Source organism: Arvicanthis niloticus, chromosome 4, assembly GCF_011762505.2.
Source record: "Arvicanthis niloticus isolate mArvNil1 chromosome 4, mArvNil1.pat.X, whole genome shotgun sequence".
NCBI lineage: Eukaryota > Metazoa > Chordata > Mammalia > Rodentia > Muridae > Arvicanthis > Arvicanthis niloticus.
In genome coordinates this window covers 46,275,331-46,288,740 of record NC_047661.1, presented here as the reverse complement: position 1 = coordinate 46,288,740, position 13,410 = coordinate 46,275,331, and the positions used below count along the sequence as shown (strand labels likewise).

General features: G+C 37.1%; 1 protein-coding gene across 3 annotated transcripts in view; it reads left to right on the top strand.

The window, feature by feature from the left end:
* Positions 1-13,190, top strand: part of LOC117707502 (vomeronasal type-2 receptor 1-like) — a 31,265-nt gene extending 18,075 nt beyond the window's left edge. For all 3 annotated transcript variants that reach the window (XM_076932474.1, XM_034500895.2, XM_076932475.1), the window contains 3 exons: positions 1,692-1,922; positions 10,470-10,593; positions 11,952-13,190. In XM_076932474.1, the coding sequence (XP_076788589.1) occupies positions 1,692-1,922; positions 10,470-10,593; positions 11,952-12,934 (1,338 nt within the window). In that variant the 3' untranslated portion in view covers positions 12,935-13,190. The remainder of the gene's footprint in view (positions 1-1,691; positions 1,923-10,469; positions 10,594-11,951) is intronic.
* Positions 13,191-13,410: the final 220 nt, after the last annotated feature.

Sequence of the window (13,410 nt, the reverse complement as noted above, 5' to 3'; positions counted from 1 at the left end):
AATACATCAAAGGTAAATTAATGTCTCAAATTTCCTGTATGATTTTTATTAGAAACTTTTTAGTTTTACCATTTTTTAAACAATGTATCAATTTCTTTTATGGTATCTTCTACACCTGAGATTCTCCCTTCCATCTTTTGTATTCTGTTGGCAATACTTATGTCTAATTCCTGTTGCCATTCCTAGGTTGTCCATCTCCAGGATTATCTCAGATTGTGTTTTTTAATTGCTTCTATTTCCATTTTCAGGTCTTGAACAGTTTTATTCATTTCTTTCCCTTGTTTGATTGTATTCTCTGTATTTCTTTATATTTAAAGAAGAAGGCCCCAATAAGTCTATGGAGTTGACTTTAGTCTCCTAGCAGTGGAGAATATGGAACCTCCTGTAGGAAGTTGCTACCTCCTGTAGCCAGACAGGACTCACAGTACAAGGATAAAAACAACAACCTACCCACAAAACGTTTCACCTAAAATGTGACCTGCCTACAAGAAGTGCAGGAAAAAGATGGAGCAGGAAAAAGATGTGCAACAGAGGTTGCACAGGACTGAGGGAATGGTCAACCAGTAACTGGTCCAAATTGAAAGCCATCCCATGAGCAAGAACCAACACCTGACACTATTAATACTTTGTTACTGTTTCAGACAGAATCCTACCATAACTTTCCTCTGAAAGACTCAGCTCAGCAGTCAATAGAAACTGAGAGGAAGAAAAAGAGTAAGAAGAGGAGAAGAAGGAGGGGAGAAGCTAGGTGATGAAAAAGAGAAAGAGGGGGGAGACAGGGAGGCAGATATTCATGTATCTCCACCAGTCAAAGATAGTTGTTATATCTAGGTTGGTCAGTGGGTTACACCTCTGATTGAACAATTCCAAACTTATAAAGCTTATGATTAACATTATTTTTTAAAAAATGTATAAATGCAAAAAGGAAAACACAGAATTGACTATTGACTTCAAAGGAGCCACTTGTCACTTTTGACTGTGAACAGTCCAAGCCAGTTAAATACCTGAACAAAGTCTACTGGAAATCTGTTATAAAATAGATATAATATCTTATATTTAATAGTGGAAAAATGTTCTTGGTATCTATAGATGCAGTGACAGATTGAGGGTTGTTTTCAACTTCAAAACTTGGGCGGCATTTCTTCACAACACTTGCACATATGTATCAGATGTTTGGCTTAGTCTTCATGCTGGTACCCCAACAACTAGAATAGGGTCTGTCTCTGAATCTGTTGCCTGCCTGTGGATCTCAGTTCCTTAACTGGGCTCCCTTGTCTGGCCTCCATGAGAGAGGTTGCACAGTACATTGATGTGCCAGGATGAAGTGATTTCCAAGGGGGTTGAGGACTCCCTGTTCTCAGAAGAGAAGTGAAGGGTGAGTGGGAGAAGAGCTGTGTTAAGGGGAAACTGTAGGTAGACAGGGGTATTAGAGCTAATATTGGGGTATAAGCAAATAAGTAAGTAAATAAATAAATAAATAAATAAATAGGGAGAAAAGATAAATTGAAATTGTCCACTGCCCAAAGTTAAGGAAAATAGGTAAAGTTAGATTATACAAATTATTTAACCCATATGTCTATAATACTATTTATTTGTTGTAATAACTTAATGTTTTGTCATGATATTAAAATAATAACATATTATTAATGAGATAGATTGTTTTTTACTCTTTTCTTCTTCTTCCTTATTAGCTAATGCCTTACTTTAAGAAATTGAAAATTACTACCCATGATGGAGCAGAAATAGAACTTGATGGCAATGGAGATGTAGACAATGGATATTATGATATCCTCAACTGGCACATGGGTAATGCTGGAGAAATCACCTTTGTCAAGGTTGGAGAATACAAATTTACTTCTTCAAAATATGAACTTGTTCTTCCAAAGAACTCATCGTTGTTTTGGAACACTGAATCTTCAACGGTTAGTTGGTCTGACATATTTTGTTTATATATAGAGAGAAAACTATTTTTTTCAGGCACTAAATAAGTGCAAAACACCTCACAGTTTTGCCATATTCCAGTTGAATTTCCTTAGTGTAGCATATGTTTTTCATGTTGTACTTTGTCTAATTAGAATTTAAAGAGTCCATGTTGTACTAAAGTATATGAAAATTTTAATATACTTTAGTAGTATATTGATATTTTGAAGATGTTTCAATGGAAATTAGAAATTTTATTTTTATCTTCTGTATTAACATTGGGGTTATATATTTTTCATGATTTTTATTTTTTAGTATTTTAATATGTATTTACTTAACCTATTGGCTTTCTTTTTATTTTACAACCCAACTGCAGGTTCCCCTACATCCTATCCCCACCCCACACCCCACCTGTTTCTGTCCAACCCCACCCCATCTTCTCTTTCTCTATTTCTATTAAGAAAAGGGCAGGCCTTCCGTGGATATCAACTAAACATAGCATATCAAGTTGCATTATGACTACGCACATACCCCTTGTATTAAGCCTGGACAAGGCAACCCAGTATGAGGAAAAGGGTCCCAGAAGGTAATAAAAGAGTCAGAGATAGCCCCTGCACCCACTATTAAGATCCCTACAAGAAGACCAAGCTACACAACTGTAACGAATATGCAGAGGACCTAGATCAGTCCCTGGCAAGCTCACTGGTTGTCAGTTTAGTCTCTCTGAGCTTCTAAAAGCCCAGGTTAGTCAATTCTGTGGGTTTTCTTGTGTTGACCTCTCCCCCTCTGGTTCCTATAATCCCTCCTCTTCCCTTATTGGACAGGATTCTCTGAGTTTCTCCTAATATTTGGCTGTGAGTGTCTGCATCTGTTCCCATCAGTTACTGGATGAAGCCTCTCTAATGACAGTTGGGCTAGTTACCAATCTGAGTATAGCAGAATAGCCTTAGGCATCATTTCATTGACTTTTTTTGTCAGTGTTTATCAAGTGTGAGCTTCCTCACTTCCTCTTGTAGCATGGGTCTCGGGTTGAACCAATCATTGGTTGGTCACTCCCATAATTTCTGTGCAACTTTTAACCCAGCAAATCTTATAAGCAGGACAAATTTTGTAGGCGGCTGGGTTGGTGCCTAATCCTTCCAATTGCTTGGTTAACAGAAATAGCCAGTTAAGGTTTCACATCCTTCACTGCTAGGACCCTTAGCTAGAGTCATTCTCTTAGATTCCTGGGAGTTTCCATTACAGTGTGTTACTAGTTTGTCCCCTAGATGGCCTCTAATTCAGTTAGCTGTCTCAGTATTTTCTCCCTCCATCCTCCCCTCATCTGATCCCTCCTATTCCCATCCCGCCACTATCCTCCACCCACGACGTCTATTCTATTTCTCCTTCCCAGAGAGATGCATACATCCCACCTTGAGCTCTCCTTGTTACTTAGTCTCTCTGGGTCTATAGATAGTAGTAGTATGGATATCATTTACTTCACATCTAATGTCCACTCATAAGTAAATACATACCATGTTTGACTTCTGAGTCAGGGTTACAACACTCAGGATGATTTTTTTCTAGTTCCATCTATTTGTCTGAAATTTTCATAATGTCATTGTTTTTAATAGCTGAGTAATACTCACATTATGTAAATGTGCCACATTTTCTTTATCCTTTCTTTAGTAGAGGGACATGTAGGTTGTTTCCAGTTTCATGCTATTATGAATATGCTGCTATGAATATAATTGAGCAAATGTCCTTCTGGCATAGTAGAGTGTCCTTTGGGTATACCCCCAGGAGTGGTATAGCTGGGTTTTCAGGTAGGTTGTTTTCCAACTTTCTGAGAAACTGCCATATTGATTTCCAAAGTGGCTGTGCAAATTTTCACTCCTACCTTGCTCCACATCCTTGCCAGGATGAACTGTCACTTGTGTTTTTGACCTTATCCATTTTGAAAAGTGTAAGATGGAATCTCACAGTCATTTTGCTATGCAGTTTTCTGATGGCTAAAGTGTTTACTGCCATTTGAGATTCCTCTGTTGAGAATTCTCTGTTTAGATCTATACCCAATTTTTAATTGGGTTATTTGGTTTGTTAATGTCTAGTTTCTTGAGCTCTTTATATATTTAAAAATTAGTCCTTTGTCATATGTGAGATTGGTAAAGATCTTTTGCCATTCTGTGGGTTGCAGTATGAATGGAAGTGTTCATTGCCTTACAGGAGGTTTTCAGTTTCATGAGCTCCCATTTATGAATTGTCACTCTTAGTGCCTGCACTATTTGGTGTTCTATTCAGGAAGTTGTCCTTGTGCCAATGCATTCAAAGCTATACCCCACATTTACTTCTATAAGATTCAGTGTATCTGGATCTATGTTAAAGACTTTAATATACTTGGACTTGAGTTTTGTACATGATGATAGATATGGATCTATTTGCATTCTTCTACACGCCTACATACAATTAGAAAAGTCTTTCTGAGTCTTTAGTATCAGGGTGACTGTGATCATCCAGACAAAAACTAAACAGAGAAATAATAAAGCTAACAGATATTATGACTCAAGTGGACTTAACAGATACCTGCAGAACATTTCACCCAAACACAAAAGAATATATATTTGTCTCAGAACTCCATGGAACGGTCTCCGAAAGTTACCACACACTTGTTCACAAAGCAAGGCTGAACAGGTTGGGTGATCCTGTAAAATGAATTTGACAATGTTCTTTCTGTTTCTATTTTGTAGAATAATTTGGAAAATACTGATTAGATCTTCTTTGAAAATCTGGTAGAATTCTATGCTAAAATCTTCTGGCCCTGGGTTTTTTTTAAAAAGACTATAATTAATGTGACTATTTCTATAGGTGTTATTGGTCTATTTAAATTGTTTATCTGATCTTGATTTAACTTTGGTAAGTGGTATCTATCAAGAAATTTATTCATTTCTTTTAGATTTTTCAATTTTGTGGAGTACATGTTTTTGAAGTATGACCTTTGAATTTCCTTGGTGTCTATTGTTATGTCTCCCTTTTCATTTCTAATTTTGTTAATTTAGGTATTTTTCTCTGCCTTTTAGTTAGTTTGGATATAGGTTTGTCTCTTTTGGTGATTTTCTCAAAGAACTCACTCTTTGTTTCATTGTTTCTTTGTATTGTTCTCCTTGTTTCTGTTTTTTTTTTTTTTTTAATTACAGCCCTCAGTTAACTATTTACTGTCATCTACTCCTCTTGGGTGTGTTTGCTTCTTTTTGTTCGAGAATTTTCAAGTATACTGTTAAGTTACCAGCATGAGATCTTTCTAATTTCTTTCTTTCTTTCTTTCTTTCTTTCTTTCTTTCTTTCTTTCTTTCTTTTTTTTTTTTTTTTTTTTTTTTTTTGGTTTTTTGAGACAGGGTTTCTCTGTGTAGTCCTGGCTGTCCTGGAACTCACTCTGTAGACCAGGCTGGCCTCGAACTCAGAAATCCACCTGCCTCTGCCTCCCAAGTGCTGGGATTAAAGGCAAGTGCCACCACCACCCGGCTCTAATTTCTTTATAATGACATTTAGTGCTATGAACTACCATTGCTTTCATTGTGTTCCATAAGTATGGATATGTTGTGCAAATATTTTCATTGGATTCTAATTCTAGGAAGTCTTTAATTTCTTTATTTCTGCATTTACCCAGTGATAATTCAGTAGAGAGCTGTTCATTTTCCATGCATTTGTAGGCTTTCTGTTGTTTCTAGTTCTTTTGAAATCCAGCTTTAACCCATGGTGGTCTAATCAGGCACATGGGTTGTTTGTTTTTAACCTGTTCAGCCTTGCTTTGTGGCCAAGTGTGTGGTAAGTTTCAGAGACTGATCTATAGGGTTCTGAGACAAATATATATTTTTTTATGTTTGGATGAAATGTTCTGCAGATATCTATTAAGTCCATTTCAGTCATAATATCTGTTAACTTCATCATTTTTCTTTTTAGTGTTTGTCTGAATGGTCTGTCCATTGGTGAGAGTGAGATGTTGAAGTCTCCCAATATTAATATGTGAGGTTCAATGTGTAATTTAGGCTTTAGTAATTTTTTTTTACAATGTGGGTGCCCTCGTATTTGAAACACAAATATTTAGAACTGAGATGTTTTCCTGATAAATTTTTCTATTGTTGAGTGTGAAGTATCTTTCACCATCTCTTATGATTAATTTTGGATAGAAATTTATTTGGTTAGATATTGGAATCACTACACCAGCTTTCTTTTTGGGTCCATTTGCTTAGAAAATCTTTTCCCAACACTTTACAATGAAGTAATGTCTATTGTTGATGATGGGGTGTATTTCTTCTGTGAAGCAGAAGGATGAATCCTCTTATTACATCCACTCTCTTAACCTGTATCTTTTTATTGGGGAACTAAGTCTATTGATATTGAGAGACATTAATGCCAAGTGATTGTTAATTACTGTTATTTTGGTGGTAGTGGTGGTGGTTGTGTGAATATGACTGTGTGTGTGTATATGTGTGTGTGTGTGTCTGTGTTGTATTTGAATGTTTCCCCTCTTTTGATTTTGCAAATGTGATATTATGTATTTTCATGGGTATCTTTAGCCTCCTTACATTGGATTTTTCCTTCTAGCACCTTCTATAGGGCTCAATTTAAAGATGGATACTGTTTAAATTTTACTTTGTCATGAAATATCTTGTTTTCTCCATCTATGGTGATTGAAAGTTTTGCTGAGTACAGTAGTCTAGGCATTTGTGGTCTCTTAGAGCCTATAAGGCATACATCCAGAACCCTTTTGCCTTTCAGAGTTGCCACTGACAAGTTGGGTGTAATTCTAATAGGTCTACCTTTATATGTTACTTGGACTTTTCCCTTGTAGGTTTTTGTGTTCTTTCTTTGTTCTGTACATATAGTGCTTGCTTATTATTATTGTTGTTGTTGTGTGACAGGGAAACTTTTTTCATGGTCCAATCTACTTGGTGCTCTATAAGCACTTTGTACCCTTATATGTATCTCCTTCTTTAGGTTAGAAAATTTTTCTTTAATTGTTGAAAATATTTTCTGGGCTTTGAATTGAGAACCTTCTATTATTTGTACTATTCTTAGATATCTGTTTTTTCATAGTGTCTCAGATTTCCTGGATGTTTTCTGTCAGGAATGTTTTAGATTTAACATTTCATTCTACCACTATATCATTAGGAACTATCATATTTTCTATGCTTCAGATTCTCTCTTTTCATCACCTATATCCTATTGGTGATGCTTGTGTTTATAGTTTCTATTTGCTTACCTAAATTTTTCATGTCTAGGTTTCCCTCAATTTGTGTGTTCCTTATTGCTTCTATTTACACTTTCAGATCTTGAACAGATTTATTGATTTCATTGACCTGATTGTGTTTTCTTGGATTTCTTTAAGGCAGCTGTTCAATTCCTCTTTAAGGGGCTGTATCATCTTCATAAAATTGGACTTCGGGTCTTTTTCTTGTTCTTCAGCTATCCAGAACTTGCTGTAGGAGAATAGGTTATCTCTAGTGGTACCATATTGTCCTGGGTGTTTTTGATTGTCTTCTTATAATGACCTCTATTTATCTGGGTTTAGAGAAAGTATCTGTTTAGGTGCCAATTTCTGACTTTATCTTTGTTAGATGGATGATTTTTGAATATTTTATTCCTTGCTTTCTGTTTACATTCTGGCATCAGTCATCTAGGTTGGGGATAGTATAGGTATAAGTGACAATAACTGACTTTATCCATGTTGGATAAAAATTTTTATTTGAAAGATGGATGTTTTTTAGTTGTTTTCCACTTAGTTTCTGTTTCCTTTCTCTTCTTCTGGCTTGTGTAACCTGTGGTTCTAGTAACCAGAGAATTTTTCGGTCCAGCAGTCTGTCTCCACTGGGATTTTAGTGTCCCATATGACCTCTGACTAGGCCTTCCCTTCTTCCAGTGTTTTACCACTGACCAATGAAAATAAAAGGATCAGAGTAAAAGAGCAGGGTTTAAGATAGCCTGTAAATATGACAGAAATGACAGAGTTCTCTCTGGGATCAGCTTCAGGGAGGCAGCTCAACTTTATTTGGGGTAAACGGTGCTTTTACATAATTTGGGGAGAGGGTAGGAATATCCAAGGTGAGCAAATGCTGAAGGCTAAGGTACTAAGAAACATCATTAGCATGAGGAGGCATTCTGGGCATCTCAGGTGCTTAATGATTGAGGGAGAAAAGGAGTTGGACCTAAGGGCTATGTGACTTTCCCCAAGTAAGGGGTTTGGGACTCAGGATACCCCAGGTATAGAACAGGAAGCCTCATTGACAAAGGGAGTCCATAATTTTGTAGTGACCTCAGGGCTTTCCAGTACTGTCAGACTTTGACTTTAGCAGCAGGGCTGACTAGCACACTGGAGTTTGGGGTTTGGAGTTCCCATGGCCTATGAGGTTCTGGGAACTGGCATGGTCCTTGGGGTTCAGGATATTAGTGTGGACTTTAGGGTTTGAGGTACTTCAGTTACTTGGGGTTCGTAGCAAAGGATGGCCTCTGGTACAGCAAAAGGCATCTGTCAGGGATGTAGACCAGGAAATGGAGTTCAGGAGAGTAAAAAATGTTGATATAATGAAGTTGGTTTCCAACAAAATTGAACTTAACAACAGCACCAAAAAATATGTTTTGTGTCCTAAATGTTTATGATTTTATAGGTTTAACTTTTCTAGGATTTTGTGTGGGTTTGATTTGTTGTTTGTTGGTTGGTTGGTTGGTTTTTTTTTTTATTTATGAGCTGAGGTCTTACTATGTGCTTCAAGCTGTCACTATGCCTGGCTAGGAATACATACGTTTTTTATTTTCAGTGTCAAACCAAATGTGTTTACTTCTCTGATCAATTCATTAGGCAGGTTCATCAGGTAGGTTAGTACTGTTAGTGACATGTCAAATGTATATTTTAGAATTATAAAGCTATATATACAAGACCAAAATGTATATAAAAACATTAAAAATGTCACAAGGAAATAAGTATCAATCCCACAAGAAGATGTCATCTCACATGTGCCAGGACAAACATGGTCTTTAAACAGGTAACACGATAATGATATGGGGGGAAATGGAACACATGTGCAATCATTAGTAGAAATACTAGATGGTGCATTTATTTTGAAACACAATAAGATATTTTCTCAGAAAGATAAAAATAGAGCTACCATAAAATTCAACAATACTTCATCTACTGGTCTGAAATTAACTGAAGTCAAGATGGCTAAGAGATACTTACAGTCCTATGTTCATTGCAGCGTTAATCAATGAACAGAAGATGTGACAAAAACCTGCTTGCCCATCAAATGTCTGAGTGAACAAACTATAAGAATACACAAGCTTGACATGCAAACTAACTTTTTTCCTTTTTATTGGATATTTTATTTCTTTACAATACAGATGTCATCCCCTTTCCACATTTCCACTCCCTACAAGCCCCTATCCTATACCCCTCTTCCATTTTGCTTTTATACCATTTTAATTACATGCAAGTATTAAGGTCAGTTCTAGGTTGAGGGTCTAGCAGTACAATAAATACAAATAGTCAAAGAAAAAGCAAGGCATTAAACTCAATTACATGAACACTCCTATGATCACGGTTTCTAAAGTTTTATTAGGATGATCAAAGTATCTGAGCCTACTTCCTTGTCCTAGCCCAAAGTCATTTTCATTTCTGAAGCCTACTTCCTTATTCTAGCCTAACATTTAGATTCCTGTCTGAAATTACTTCTTTGTTCTAACCTAATATTTAGATTCCTGCCTGAAATTACTTCTTTGTTCTAGTCTAATGTCAGATTCCTGCTTGAAGCCTACTTCCTTGTCCTTGGCCAATGTCATATTCCTGCCAAGCATCTCATTTCCTTGTCCTTGGCCCATGTCAGCTTCTTGCCAAGCAGCCCCAAAGGCTCTTCTTTTTTATTTTGTTAACAAGACTGAGCCTGTCTTACGTCATTCTGACAAGAATGCCTTCCTTACTCGTCATGGGAGGAATACATACTTTTATCTGTCCTGTAAATAATTATCTCCACAGATTAATATATGAATGCTGGGTTTACTCTGTATTTTAAGGTACACATCCATGCAGAGTATAAAAATATAAAGAGCTCTGTGTTACTATTAAAATTTCTAAAAGTAAATAGCAAGAAAACTTTCCAAGTTATGCCTTCTTTACATTATCTTTTGCTCTTCATAGTTTACATGGAAAAGAGCATTCCTTTTTTTCTTCCTTTCTACCAGCCACTTACGATTATGATCAATGTACAATTATTATGAAAATATTTTTGGATACCTTTGCTGAAAAGAGATATCTTGCAGCTGAAGACAATTACTAGGGTCACAGGTCACATCAAATGAGGAAGAAACTAAGTAAACTAATCCATCCACAGCATGTAATGTGAATGAGTTTGGTCTTGATCTCCAAAATGGTAAAGAACTGTAATTAGAGTTAGTTCAGAATTTCCAGAGTCAATCACAAGATTGTTCACTATAAGCAAAAGTTCACTATAAGCTGCTCATATTGCCACATTTTGTCTGTTAACTTTGCTCAAACTTTGCTATACTGATTTTGTCTTTGCTAGATTCCAGATTCAGTCTGCACAAAACTGTGTGCTCCAGGGACCCGAAAGGGAATTCGACAGGGACAACCCATATGCTGCTTTGATTGCATCCCATGTGCTGATGGATATGTGTCAGAGAAACCAGGTAATGATGGGGATTTTTGCATTGGTAGTAATGCAGTTGAATTAACCAAAGTATGTCAAAGACCGTCTTATAAGTCCTTATAAAAAGATATAAACAACCTATAACAGAATTCAAGAAACCAATACAATTTATCACTGTGCAATTTGAACAAAGAAAAATATTAGTTTTCATTTTGGATATAAAACAAGATCTACCACAATAATGTTTATAAGAAAAAATAAAATGTAAAATATAAGTAAAATAATAAAATCTTCAAATTACTTGCTAATTGTAGATCCAGCATTTATTATAGTTGGGAAAAGTCACCCTATAGTCTTAAGGTTCTAAGCACTGACAGCACATGCTTTGCACAGTGGCTGCAGAATGAACTGCTATGACAGTCTGCTCAGTTGCTGCTCTCTGGAGCTGACTTAGACAGGCTTGGTGATATGTACAGTGTTGAACCAGGTTTATTTATATCTCCATGTGGTTTTTGGTTGAAGAACCAAAAATGCACTTGTCTTTTGTCACATAGACCTCAGAGTAATTGTGTAAAAAATGGTAAAATGGTCTATGGTGGAAAGCAAGCACCCTGTAACCTGCACAACTCCCTGGCAACAGTTCCCCCAGGATCCACACAGAATTCTACTCAGAGATGTCCAGACCAGGAGTCAGAGTGGTTGAAAGCAAACACCACTCTTTACCTGATTTTTAAAAGTAAATCTGAATGGACCCATTCCATCATATACCATAACCTCACCTCAACTAGCTTTTCCTTGTTCACCAGTGCTTCTTCTTAGAGCCTCCTGCCAGACTTAGCCTTCTTAGCCTACGGACCATGGTTTGTGGTTTTGTTTTTCCCCCCATCATCATCCTCATCCTCATTGGAATGAACATCTAGAGTTGGGAACATTTGGGTTGGCACATGCATGATTCTCCTCCATGAGTGGATATTGGATGAGAGACTGAAAACACAGGGGGGTTGACCAGCTATGTCCCAGTCATTTGGATCATTTACCTCAGAAGCTGTGACTTTCTTATTCCTGGGCTGTTCTGGACTTGATAAAGACACAGACCTCTTTCTTCAATAGACAGTTACAGGAGAAAACTACAGCTCATCACTGGAGAAGACCAATTCAAGAAAGGCTCAAATTGTGAAGAAATGCCGCCCAAGTTCTGAAGTTGAAAACAACCCTCAATCTGTCACTGCATCTATAGATACCAAGAACATTTTTCCACTATTAAATATAAGATATTATATCTATTTTATATTCCAGTAGACTTTGTTCAGGTATTTAACTGGCTTGGACTGTTCACAGTCAAAAGTGACAAGTGGCTCCTTTGAAGTCAATAGTCAATTCTGTGTTCTTTCTCAATAGGTCAAAGAGAATGTGACCCATGCAGTGAAGATGACTGGTCCAATGCAGATAAGAGCAAGTGTGTGCCAAAGCTTGTGGAATTCCTTGCTTATGAGGAGGCCCTGGGGTTCACCCTTGTCATCCTTTCCATCTTTGGGGCACTTGTGGTCTTGGCAGTCACTGTTGTGTATATAATCCACAGACACACTCCATTGGTGAAAGCCAATGACCGGGAGCTGAGCTTCCTCATTCAGATGTCTCTGGTTATCACGGTGCTGTCATCCATGCTGTTCATAGGCAAGCCATCTAACTGGACCTGCATGGCCCGCCAGGTCACTCTGGCACTGGGCTTTTGCCTTTGTCTGTCTTCCATTCTTGGAAAGACTATTTCACTCTTTTTTGCCTACAGGATTTCTGTATCCAAAACCCGACTTATATCTATGCACCCTGTTATTCGAAAATTAATTGTACTCATCTGTGTTGTAGGGGAGATTGGTGTGTGTGCAGCATACTTGGTGTTGGAGCCTCCGAGCATGTTCAAAAACATTGAAATTCAAAATGTAAAGATCATCTTTGAATGCAATGAAGGTTCTATAGAGTTTCTGTGCTCCATATTTGGGTTTGATGTGCTTCTGGCTCTGCTGTGTTTTCTTACAACCTTTGTGGCTCGCCAGCTGCCAGATAACTATTATGAAGGGAAATGCATCACTTTTGGGATGCTGGTCTTCTTTATTGTCTGGATCTCTTTTGTCCCTGCTTACTTGAGCACCAAAGGCAAATTCAAAGTGGCTGTGGAAATATTTGCCATTTTGGCATCCAGCTATGGCTTGTTAGGCTGTCTATTTCTTCCCAAGTGTTTCATTATCTTGCTGAGGCCAAAGAGGAACACTGATGAAACTGTTGGTGGAAGAGTCCCCACTGTTGACAGGAGCATCCAGCTGACCTCAGCTTCTGTGAGCAGTGAGCTTAACACCACCACAGTGTCCACTGTTCTAGATGAGTAGAAATGTGAGCTCCATGTGACTTGTAAGGATGTCACCTTGGATGACATTGTTAGTCAATCTTCTCTTTTATGTTTCATCTGAATTAGCTGCTGTTGTTGTAGGTTGTGGCTGTGTTGGTGTAAGCTTAACATGGTAAATGATATCTTGTTCTGTGACAATCTATTCCACATAGATTGGAATTTCACTTATGATTTAAATTAGAAACCATATCATTGAGACTTTTAAGTAGAAGTTATAAATAAACATGATTAATCAGAATGTTTCATGGTTCATTTATGTTCTGAGAGGTTGGTAATTGTACTTATGGTCTATAAACAAAGTATTCTAGAGGTCTGTCAGTTTAAAATCAAAGACTCCATTACCTCCTCATTCCACAATGCAGTAAAACTGTCTTGTCTGACACATGTTCTTCATGCTTCTATTTTTTATTAACAATGGACTCTACAACAAAATGTCAATTATACCCCAACATGTAA